At 46.8% G+C, this 12486-nt stretch overlaps 1 protein-coding gene across 9 annotated transcripts in view; it reads right to left on the reverse strand.

Annotated features, from left to right (window-relative positions):
- Positions 1 to 12486, reverse strand: part of TENM2 (teneurin transmembrane protein 2) — a 714433-nt gene that overhangs the window by 63882 nt on the left and 638065 nt on the right. For 7 of the 9 annotated variants that reach the window (XM_067732909.1, XM_067732913.1, XM_067732908.1 and 4 more), the window contains 4 exons: positions 11081 to 11224; positions 10405 to 10654; positions 3293 to 3313; positions 117 to 349 (listed from right to left, as the gene is read on the reverse strand). In XM_067732909.1, coding sequence (XP_067589010.1) covers positions 117 to 349; positions 3293 to 3313; positions 10405 to 10654; positions 11081 to 11224 — 648 coding nt within the window. The remainder of the gene's footprint in view (positions 1 to 116; positions 350 to 3292; positions 3314 to 10404; positions 10655 to 11080; positions 11225 to 12486) is intronic. The other 2 variants (XM_067732907.1, XM_067732905.1) reach the window with 1 other exon arrangement.

Genomic DNA, 12486 nt, shown 5'->3' on the forward strand with positions numbered 1-12486 from the left:
TTCTAGGGGAAGCTGTGTTTGGGACGGCCTGGGCTTAGTTCAGTTCCAACAGGGAGGGAGCCACGCGTGTGGCAAGCTCTCTTTGGGGAAGGGCTTTCTTCCTCTGCAGACTCTACCTCGAGGGCTCATCAGGGTGGCATCCACAGCCTTGCCTCCATCCCCGCAGCGGGCTTCGTCGAAGGGCAAGCATTGCTCTCCCGTCCCTGCCACGACTTCTGAGTTCCCAGCCAGGTCTTTAGCTCCGCTCAGAGACTTGACTCGGTAGATTCGCCGACTGTTGGTATCAGACACGTAGAGAGAGCCGGACACGGGGTCCACCGCCAGATAGTACTTGTGTGCTGGGTTGTTGCTTTAGGAGAAGAAGCACAGAGAGGAATGAGACGGGGCTATGCAGCTGGCCTCCTGGATCAAAGAGATGACAGAAATCCCAGCAAGACTCTACCCACCTCCGCTGTCTTTCCACTTTAGTGAACTGGAAAGAATCTAACGTAATAAGTTAGTGTTCTAACATATCATGGCTCTTAGCTGCTTCTAATTGGACTTAAGCTCCTCACGCTACCAGAGAATTCATCACTTCCCTTCATGCTAGAATACCATTGCTTCATTTAGCCGTTGCGAGAGATCTCACTCTGATACTGCTTTTGTGTTCGTGTTTTGTGGGTGCCAGCCTCCTTTCTTTACCCCGTGGGTTTACTGTGTTCGCAAGGGGGGCTGAGGAACACTTCCACGGGACGATCTCCTCTTCTTAATCTATGCTTCCTCAGTGCCTCCAAAGTACTAGATCATGAATACTGGGGCAACCTGGCGTTTTCCTAACTTTGTGATGGGCGGCTCCCCAGAGCCATCCCCAGTCCTCAGCCTCAGATCTTCTCTACTGTTCCTCGGTGTGGATATGAACAAAGTTGGTATCTTGTGTGATGACATGTGATATCTTGCCGATATCACGTCCAGAATCTGAATGGTAAAGGAAGGAGATGTAGTTTTCAAATCTTGGGTAACAGTGAGGTCACAGGCATGGCCCGGGATCTGCCAGGACCCTAAGACACACTAGGAGGGAGATCCCTCAGGGTGGGGGAAATGAATTAGGAGAGCAAGAAGCCTCAGAGACCTGGAGCTCTTTCTCTGCCGTGCGTCCAGCTGTCCTATGTGTTGCTGACGAGGACAGGGTAAGATCTGTAAACTTGGCACAGGACTAAGACACAGGAAACTCTAAACTCAACTTGGACCCAGATGGCGAACCTAGGGAAGTCTTTTGGCCACGATGGGTCCTAGATTCCTTACTGGGGTAATAAAGAAGTCAAACCAGAGCATCACTCACGACCCTTTGGGCTCAAACCCTACACTGTCATCCCTCTGCACTGTCTGTCCCTGGCTGGAGGCTGAGACCAGAATGGGTACTCGTGCTATTCCCACACTGGTGATTAGCATCACTGCCCCTAGGATGCAAGCAGCAGACGCCTCTCTGTCCTAGTGTGGGAGACTAGGTTTTGGCGCCACATGCCTAAAATGAGCACAGGTCTTTTTTTTTTCCTTTTTTCAGTTATTTTTCAACTGTAGTTTGGAATTATGGGAAGAGGGGAGCTGGGAAAGGTGAAGGGAAGGTGAGGGCGATGGTAGTGTTGGATACATCTGTCCTGTAGACAGTAGCTGGTCAATTACTAATGAAAACACCACCATTTGGGTTCTTGCCTGAGTTAAGGAAGAGAAGAACAAGGAAGCCATTTTTAGGAACAGTTTGTGCGTCGAGACCGTCTTTCATTCCAGCCTCTCCTCAGGTCGCTATTAAGGCATATCAACGAGAATCAAGGTCTTTCTAAAATTCCAGCCTAGATAACAGGTCTGGGAGAGTAGGCTACCTGGGTTCCTTTCCTTCCTTCCTTCCTTCTTTTCTCGCCTACTAAGTCTTGAGAGACTATCTATACACGCAAAACAAATTAGGGCAGAAAGGGAAAAAATTCATGCCATTTTCTAATTAGACGCTGTGCTTTGTCACTGACCACACAGGAGCTGGTACCATCATCCGAAGAATCAGGGCACTGCACACCTGTGCCTGTCTGTGAGCAAGATAATTCATTCTGGGCTTTCTAGGGAGCCCAATTCAAGGAGGCTTTTCAAAATCTCCGGCAGAAGAGCAGCCCGTTGAGGGGGTGGGGTCAGTTCTTGCCGGGAGCCCATTCTTCCCAGGGCCTCATAACTCATTTCAATCAACATTCTTGCAGAGGAGCTCAGGGAGATGGATGGCCATGCTTTCACACTGGGGCTATGGCAAAGGTCAGATGGAGTGTGGAAGTTTGAAGCGGGTGTCCTTCCGGGGCATTGCTGCCTTTGAAAACATCTGGCCCAATGGGGGTGTCTAAAACCAGCCAATTTGGGTGTGCCTGAGATGGAGGAGGCAGAGGACTCGTACGCGAGGCTTCTGCACCGACTTTGATGATCTTGTACGGCTTTATTCTTTGTCTAATTTTGACCTAACATCACGCAGGAGCCTCTGCCAACTTCATTTCAAGGAGGGAAGAGAAGGATTCCCTTGAGTATTAAAATACATTGCTTTGTTTTTTCCTCCTCTTCCAAATAAAAAGAAGGTCACTTTTCTTCCATTTTAGTGCAACCTGGAGTTTTCCTAACGTTGTAACAGGAAGCTCCCCAGAGCAACATGCACATATATGTGAATTGGACCAATATGGTTTAGGCGATCTTCTCAGAGCATGACAAAGCCTACTTAAACAAAAAGTACTCGGTTCACACCCTTCATAATACTTAAAAGTGACTGAATTCCATGGCAATTTCCAATGCATCTGACTGTTGGATTCATTCTGACCAGCAGATTGGCAATTAACTTGTTTTTCTTTTTTCTTTTTTAAAGTGACCATATATCCAGGGGAAAAAAAAGTCATTAAGGAGTTTGAAAATGAGTTTTTGACCCGTTTCCAGTTCATTAAAGCTTTTGTGAACCCAGTCCAGCATTTACAAAAGCTAGAAGTTTGCCTCAAATGTTTAGCCCAATTATGGACCGCACTGAGTAGTCGGGATGAAAGTTTGCTGAGGGTTCATTACCTTGCACTTGCATCTTCCGGAAATTCTAATTACTGTCAGCTTATTTGGTTCCTTTTTGACTGAATTTCATAATTGCTAAAGCTTATCATATCCACAACACACAATTAGCACATAAAAAGTTACTATGTTTGGTACATAAAAATATACAACATTACACAAGAAAGCACAGAACAAAAAGCAAACACAAGGTAGCAAACGAACCATATCGAATTATACGAGAAAGACTTCTTCATCTTACCTATGTTTAAACTCTTTATTTCTTTAGAGAAAGAAAACAGAAGGAAAAAGAACAAACAGTTAGCGGAAGAACTGATGATAAAGCAAACATAACATTTTCGTTTCTTGTATAATGGGCTCCCCCCCAAAAGGCACTCTTTTTCTTTTTTTTTTTTCCCTTCTAGCTGACGGCTCCCAGCACAATTATCTGGGAAGCTCCTCTGATCTTGGATTCCTCCCGGCCATTGGAGAATCTAGACAAGAAAGCTTGAATTCTCTGACCAGCAATGGGGCATCACGTGACACAGGTGGCAACAGGTGAAACAGGCTAATGAAGGGTTGGCACACAGGTTACCTCTTGAGTGCCAACACCTATCGATTGGTAATGGCTGCTGGGAGGGCGGGAGTGGGAGGATTCTGAAGCCAAATTCAAGCTCAGCCGTCAAGAGTGCTGGGACGCCTTTGGAACATCCGCCTTGGGTGTGGTGATGCCTGAACCATCTACTTGCCACTGGTGCATTACAGAGTCTGTCCCACCCGAGAGAGCGAGCGGCCCTGCCCACAGCCAACTGCATTTGCCAAACACCCTGTTGAACCCTGAGAGTCTCAACCATTTCCTCGCTCTGCTCCTTGCCCCCTCCCCTCTCCCCATCTCCCTCGCCCGCGTGGGCCCCCAAGTGTGCATTCTTTCCTACAGATAACACCCATCAGTGAAACTCACAGGCGATTACCATCCTCTCGTAATTGGAGCCAAAGACTCCAGTTCACATTCTTTTTCGGAAAACTAGTCAAAGTGTTGCTTCTGTTTTCTTTTAAGAATAAAAATACACGTCAGTTCCAACAGGAGAGTGGCTGAATCTTAAGGGCATTGAGGAGAAGAGGAGAGAGGCTAGGGCCTTAAATAGAAAAGTGCTCCCCACTCCTGAGGCTCCTAGGCCAACGTGGAAGAAACCCCTGACCCCTCTTTCCCTTCCAGCTAAGGGAGGAGGCTTCAAGGAAGGAACAAAGAGGGTTTAATGCCCTGATTCCTGCCTGGGTGCGGCTCGGGTCTCTGCCGGGCGCCATCATTAGTGGTGGGTTTGCACAGGGATTACATTTTTATATTTTACTCCAACATGTTAGTTTTTACATTAAAAAAAAAGTTAATTAAATGATGCTGATAACTCTTGAGCTCTGACTGACATAGTGCAATTTAAGATTCATTCTGCAAAGCCTGGTGTGTCAGGGTGGCAGCCAGGAATTCTCGCATCTATTTTATATTGCTTAATGAAAGTGAAATGTTATCTGCCGCCAGTGGTAGTCATATTTGGCTCTTAATTATTGCAATATCGATTCCACTTTTTTTCAGTCAAGATTTTGTCAAAAGACTGGTTGGGATTTGGGTCTGCAGACCCGACCTACTTCTTTGCTAAGAACATCTGCTTTAAGTTGATTAATATAATACCTGTGTTGGGGGAAGGAGAAGGCAGGGGTGACTAAGTCACTGAGACTGCAGAGTGCAAATGATCATGTAGATCTGAACTTTGGAGAAAGGCTGAGGTCACCGCGATTCCAGACCAAGGCCATTAGCAGAGTGGGTGTTTAGCAGGCAACAAACCCAGATAAGAGCACCGGTGAGTCAGTCTGTGTATTGGGTTGGCCACAATGTTCGTTCAGTTCATGAATCCTTTGTTCGATAAAGTCCTTGGTGAAAATGAAAAAGGTCTTTTATTTTTCTTAAAACCAAACAAACTTTTGGGCCAACCCAACAGAAGAGCATAGGTGCCCTACTTACAAGGGACAGGCCTAGGCTTTGCGTCCATGGCTTCAAAGAAACCAACCCTTTGAGGAAAAAGTGGTGTCTCGGATTTGAGAACTGAGAAGGATTAGCTCTTCACACTGTGGAGTCTCAATGACTCCCTGCAAAGCCTTCAGGGTCTCCCCAAGCCTTCTCCGCTCGTCTCAGGGAGCTCTCAGCAGGCTGTCTTGTGATTTATGTGTGTGTGCTTGTCTTCCTAGCTTCATCGTGAACAGAAGCGAGTAAGTAAATCTGGACATGACTGACTCATCTCCATACAGCTGATTCTTAGTAGAGAGCCCCGGAGAGAGTAAGGGCTGGAAAAATGGGTTCTTGAGTGGAGGAAGGAATAGGCTGCTTCCCTTAGCGCTGCCAGACCCTGCCTTGGATGAGTTCCAATCCCTCACGTTCTGCTCAGAATCACAAAGCTGCAATAAGATGAGACTGTTGTCTCTTTTCATTCCAATTCTATCCCTCTGTGCCACAGAACAGGGTGGAGTTGGAGCCACCAGTTTTTGTTTGTATGTTTTAGTTCTAACTCAAGAGAAGTGAGTTGAGATACATATAGTTCAGTTTTAGGCGGATGTACTTATGCAGCTCATACGTGGTCCTTCTACCATCTTTTAGATGGTTGCTGGCCATTCTGGTACTCACGGCTTTCAGGAATCCTCCTGCCCTATCATGCCAACTCACCTAGCATCATTACAGAAAGTGGCGTGCTCAATGGAGAAGTCATATATCGTGGAAGTGTAATAGTTAATTAACAACAAATTTTAGGTTATTTGTCTGGATGTTGTGATGTTTGCACTAATTGTCAGACTTTCAAAATTTGCAATTTGTTTTGGTTTCTTTTCTTATCCTAAATAATAGTCAGTTTCATTCCCAAATTGCATAAGATTCAGGCCCCATGAAACCTGGGTACCTCCTTGGTGAAAGAGCTTTGAACACAGTGCCAAGAACTGTCCAAAATTGTATGGAAATATCGTTGTCATTGTTACTCTGGGTAGGTGCTGTGTTATATTTTGTTTCCTGACCTCCATGTTTATACCCTGACCTCACAGAGGAAGCATTCCTCTCTGACTACAATCTCATTCTCCTCCCTAATGTTCTACGTTGGCATTAAGCAGGGTCTGTTGGAGCTGTACTCTTAGGCAAAGCTGGCCTTTGGGGAAGCTTACTTTCAATTTCTGCTGCCCTTGCCCGCCTTCCTAGGCTCCCACTTTTCTTGCGTCTCTTCCCTCTCTAGCACTCACACATTTGGGCTGGACCATTCCCTCCCCTAAACATCCTCCCTGGTGCAATGATGCTGCTGACCTACCCCAATAACTCCGTCAGAATCTCAGCATGGGGAAGTGTTTTAGATGGAAAAAAAGCATAGTTCATATCATAATATAATTTTATAATGGGAAAATGAAAAGAAAAGTAGAATTTCAAACATGAAGGAAAGTGTGAGATTCTTATGTTTATGGAAAGGGGCCAAGTTAAGAAAAGGCAGAGCGACACTGTCCCGTCCGTCATCATTTACTGCCTCACACTGGGGTTCACGTCTTGAGATAGTCTCAAATGGGGGGAGAAAGGAAAACTTTCCCGCTGACCAAAGTTCACCCTAAGATGTGAGTGACTGACAGATTTACTCTATTCCCCAGGGCCTGGGTTTCCCAAGGACCATCTGAAGAGGGTGATAGTTATGAGAAGGGAAATGGGCTCCTAGAGGTGGGGTATCAGGCTTTCTGGGGAGGTGGGTGTTGAAAATGTCTTGAATGCCGGTGGAATTGGAGCTGCCAGGTGATAACCGGTTTACCTAGGAATAAGGCTCCTTCTACCATCAGAAGTTTTTCAAGCACGTAGAACTCTGCCCCTGCATGTTTTGGTTAGGCAAAGGAAGAAGCAAGGAAGAAGGAGAGTGAACGTTTAAATAAAATTCGGGTTCGGAGGGTCAGCTCTGGGTTGGGTAAGTGAGACAGGGACGGGCACCGACTCCCAAAACTGGATCGTTCAGCTGCCAACTCACACTGGAGAAAAGACAGAAGCACGACAGGTCTCTCCCTGCCCGCCCATGGCCCCCCACCTCCCCGCCCTTTGCTGGTTACTGTTTTGAAGAGAGGGGATTGACATCCCTTTGTTTTCCGGTATGTAGTGGGAAGAAAAGAGGAATCAAACCAGTGTTCTTGTTAAAGCTTAACTTCTAATCGCCTGGATACCTGGCTGATAAAACAAGAGCGAGTCCAAAGGCGGTTAAAAAGGGGGAAAAAAAAATCACAGCCGTGAAGGGAAATTGACAGTTACACTTCTCCGCAGCTGTCCTCAATGTCACCACGTGGGCCCTTAGCTTGTACCATTGATGTTGTGGCCCCTGCAACTTCAGAGACGTGGAATCAGGGACAAACTCCAACCAAACGGTGGATGCTGGTCTTCGTCCCCTTTAACCCAAGCAACATGTCTTGACCCCCTCCTGTGGGCCAGGCACCGCTCTGGGCATCAAGGGGCAAAGATGTCAAAGGTGCCGGCTCTACAGAAGTTCACACCCTGGGGCCCTACAGACTTGCAGAAATAGCTAAAAAACAAGGCAGTCGATGGTGTCACCTTTGTGGAAAATTAGAGTTAAGTGGCCCAGGGGAGGGAGAGAATTATTTCTGCTGGGGAGACTGGGCTTCATGGAAGAGCCCAGTCTTAAAGATGGAACTGATGAGGGAGACGAGGTAGAGAAGGTATTTTAAGTAGAGTGAGTCAAGGTGTGGAGGCGGGGATGGGCAGGCAAGGGCTGATGTGGCTCTGAGCGGGAAGAGAGGCGACAAAGAAGCCAGGTCCAGATGTGGAGGGTGACAAATGCCAGATGAAATCATGCAGCCCTCATGGAAAAGCCCAGCGCCAGCTCCACCCCCTTCGCTGCCTGCTTTCACGGCTCTCCACTGCCCAGAGGATGCCTACGAAGAAGATGCTTTACTAGGGTAAAAAAGGAAGTAAACGTATTAGGAAAGGGACCTAGCTGGGGAGCTCTAGGAGAGTGGCTTGTCTGATTGTCATTTGGACGGACTGAGGATTATCCAGCCTCTTCCACTTTGCGTCCTTCTTCCTCTCACTGTTCGCCTTTCAATGATTATACCCTCTTACTCTACCCCATGGCCTCCCCCTCTGTGTTTCCATGATGGTTGGCTGTTGGCTCTTCCAGAACACTCAGCTTGAGTTGCCTTTTCTTGCCCAGGTCCCCATCTCTCACCCTCGAATGGGTGCTCTTTGAGCCTGGGTTTCATCCCCTTTTGGACCCTCAGAGCCCAGCATGGGCCTGACCAACCCTAATGCTTGGTAAACACATCCTGGATCACTGATCACAGAGGCTGGAACCTTCTTGGGTGGAAGCTGGGTTTTCTTCTCTCCTTTTACCCCTCCCAGTGCCCGGCACGGTCTCAGCTCCTCAGAACACTCAGCATCACTTTCTGGTGGTCAGAGCACTAATCTCTCCCCCAGGAGGGGCCTCAGACACACAGAATGTAGGTGCGCCCTGTGACTTCTTCTAAGTCCTTCAGTTGGCAGCTGAAGCTGCCTCAGAAAACACCACCGCCCATTTGGTTGCTCAGATCAAAATCACAGCATCACCCTTGATTCTTCTCTCCTCTCTCTTTTTTCCCCTCATTTTTTTTACACCCTATAAACACAATTCCTATCAGATTTACTTCGAAAATATATTCCAGTTGGAAGCTCCCCATCTCCCCTGCTACCACCCTAGTCCATGTCACCATCCCCCAAATCCTGGACAATTGCTACAGCTCCCAACTGTAGTCTTACACCCCAACAGTCCATTCTTCACCCAATAGCCAGAGTCCTCTTTAAAAAATGCAAATCAGATCATGTCAGCTCCACCCCCCTTCCTACTTCCAAATTCCAATGGCTGTGCATTACATAATGGGAAAGAAAAAGAATGCATATGTATGTATAACTGAATCACTTTGCTCTACAGCAGAAATGAACACAACACAGTAAATCAACTATACTTCAATAAAATCAATTTAAAAGCAGAATACAATTCACACGTGTCGACATGGTCATTCAGACCCTGAAGCGCTGGTCCCCTATCTACCTCTCTGCCCCACTCTGAGACACTCTCAGAAGTCCACACTGGACTTCCATCAGTCCCTTAAATAAGCAGGCTGTTTGCTGATGTTAGAGCTTTGGCACAACTTTTCTCTGCCTGGGATACTCTTTCCCCAGGTCTTCACGTGGCTGATCTCATCATTCAGGTCCCACCTCAAATATCACCTAGGATGAGGGGTTTCTCTGACTACTTTATCTTACGAAGCTTCTTTCTCCCTCCTTCCCACCACCACGGTTCTATTTCTTACCCCATTAGAGTTTCCTTATGGCATTTAGTGCTTCTTGAAAAATTTTTCATTTGTCCACATGATGTAATTTGAAGTTGCCTGTCAGACCACAAACACACCCGAGGCTTTGCTTGTTCCTCTGTTTGTTTTGGTGTTTTTTCCCTTCGCCAGACAGTTCCGCACATAGTATATATTTGCCTTGTTGAATGAATTATTTCCCTTATTTATAGACTGCATTTCTCCCTCTACCTACAGATCCCTCTCTAGGTTTGAGGGCCTAGAATCAACTTTCCTGAAAAGAGAGTTTCAAAGAGCTTTTGTCCAGCACAGAGACCTGGACTTCAGACTCAGTAGCTAGCAATGGCCAGGAGGAATCTCCCAGGGGTGGACAGAAGTTACCTAGCAAGGCCTATGCAGTACTTCTAAGTCAGATCCTAGTAAGTGTGCACAGATATCCAGAAAATTCATAGTGAGCCAGCACACAGAGGTGCTCAATATAAATGCCTGAACTAATAAATGAATGTCAGAGGTTCTGAAACTTGGATGTGCGTCAGACTCTTCTACAGAGCCTGTCAAAGAGAAGAGATGCCTCGGCCCTTCTCTAGACTTACTGAACCAGTGCCCCTGGGGGTGGGCTCCAGGAATCTGTATTTGTAAGAAGTACCACTTTAGAAACCCGTGAAATGGACCATCAGCTTCAAGTAGTGGTCCTTTCACTATTTGGTGTGTGTCAGATTCACATGTGAAGGTTTTATACAACACGGCTACCCAGGTCCCACCCCAGTACCTTGACCGAAGGCTTTCTCCTTTGCTGTAAGGCAGGTGTCGACCACTGTACTAGATACACATGCAGTGTTTTATAGACACACAAAGCATTTCCCCTAGTCCTTATCTGATTCCAGGCCTAGGTTTTAAACCTCAGCCCGTCACACAGAATTTGTATTCTCTGAAGAACCCCACACGCGGCCACCATTTACCCAAGGAAGTTTCGTAGCACTGGGAGCAATAGGGCAAAAGAAGGTTTTCTGTGCAGTCACTTACCGTAACTCCAAGATGCTGGTCACGTTTCGGGAGGGAAAGATGCGCCGGATGTAATTGAAGTCACCGACGAAGAGGCTCCCATCGACTCCAACAGCCAGAGCTACTGGGGCTAGCAGCTTGTTGCCTTCAGCAAGGCCGTTGCAGCTGGGACAGGAAATGCTCCGGCGGCGGCCGTTGCCCATGATGCTGGTGATGATGGCGGGCTGCTGGGTCAGGAACTGGTTCTCCCCAGTGCCCTTGTGTAGGATTCCTGGGGCAGGGGCAGTAAATGGGGGCAGTTATTGCAGCCCTCTGGGGAGGACACTTCTATAGGCTTACTGAGGATGAGGGGAAGTGACAGAGGGAAGAGAAACAGTAGGAAACGGCAACTTTGGGGAGCTCCCCAACTTCCTCATGATGCTGAGAGAGCTGTCATAGGATAGGGAAACCCCAAGGCCATGGTACGGGGTAAGATAACATTTGTAGAGATCACTGAAGAAGAACTGTGAGGTACACTAAGGTGGATGGTCTGGAAAAAAACAGCTCAACATTCCTCGACATTTTCGAGTATTTTGGTCATTTGATGAAAAAGAGCTACGGGAAGGGGAGGGGGCTACCACTTAAATGTCAAGGCCGGAGAGAAGGTTCCAGAGGCAAGACTAGGCCGTATTTGGGAAAAGGAAATGTGCTCACGTACCACTTTTAACGTTGAGGATGTGATGTTTGTCCAGGGACCAGCCCCCGAGGTTGGAAGGGTCCAGCTCAAATCCCTGAAGGAGGGCTGTCCTTTTCTCCCACAGGATGAGACTGGGGCAGGTCTCATATTCAAACCCGACAGACACTGAAAGATAAAAGGTGGTGGGGCAGAGTGGGAGATGAGAGAGTTTTCTTGATTACTCCAGAGCCCTCCAGCAGGAATGAGAAACTTGTGCTCACGGTAATACAGATTCAGCTCAAAAAACTCACTCAAGGCAGGCTGATTGCTTTTCTCCTTGTGATTCCATACAATATTAAATTCAAATTTCAAGCTGAACTCAACCTTGAAACTTTACACAGTCATAGTCTGTGGGGATAGAAAGAACTTTCCAATGAACAGCTGGTTTTCAAAAATGACCCCAGCGATGGGGAGGGAAGAGATGAATCATTTAGAAACTGAACACAACGCTCCTTTAGAGATGGACAGGAGACCGTTTCCCTTAGCCTGTTCACGGCCTGCATTCGCTATATTTTGTGTTATTTATTTTCACTCACTAGGAGAAAGACCTATGGAAGCCCTGTGGCTCATTTATAAGGAGATTCTGGAGGCGACAGCTTGTGTTAGCTGAGGCACTTTGTACATTCACTGAGGATTCCAGAGAGTTCCAAGTGAGGCAGGCATGGGGACACCGCCTGCCAATTATATGGCAATTCAGTGGGGAACAGAATCCAAAAACTATAAAAATCCTGCATTTGCCACATGGACAAATAGGAGAGAGGGGTGGGAGAAGAAGGATTTTAGTTCCAGTTCTGTTCCAGCTCACACTTCCTTGTGGCTCCATCTCCCCCGTGTGTAAAACAGAGCAAGTGAAGCCTCAGTTTCTCAGAGAGATGTCGTGAGGATAGAGGAGACAAAACGCCGAGATGCCGTACATTTTTAATTGGAACGCCGCTTTAGAAACATGAGGCCTTGTTATTATGGCTGTTCCTTCTACATTAAATTCTTAACTATGTGTGTCACCTTTGGGGATTCTCCACAGCTTTTTTTAAATCCTGAGATACAGGAGTGTTGAAATGAAGGAGAGGTACATTTTATCTTTTAAAAAAACCCATGTATGTACTGGCTTGTCCTCTGAAAATTCCAAGAAACAATGACCAACTCAGTAGCAAAGAGAAGTGCTAGTGCCTGGTTTGTGGCCTTGAAATATTATTTCTCATTAACAGGAATCAGGGCTCCTTGAAGAAACGGCTGGAACAAGAAATGAACAACAGAAGACCAGGCGATTTGATCACACCAGATAGCAAGGAAGGAAATACAATCTACTAGGGCCACGTCAAAAGAATTTGGGAATCAGCTTGAAGAAGCTTCCACTGACCAAAGATGAGACAATTTGACTATGAGGAAAG

Source organism: Pseudorca crassidens, chromosome 3, assembly GCF_039906515.1.
Source record: "Pseudorca crassidens isolate mPseCra1 chromosome 3, mPseCra1.hap1, whole genome shotgun sequence".
NCBI classification, from domain to species: Eukaryota; Metazoa; Chordata; class Mammalia; order Artiodactyla; family Delphinidae; genus Pseudorca; species Pseudorca crassidens.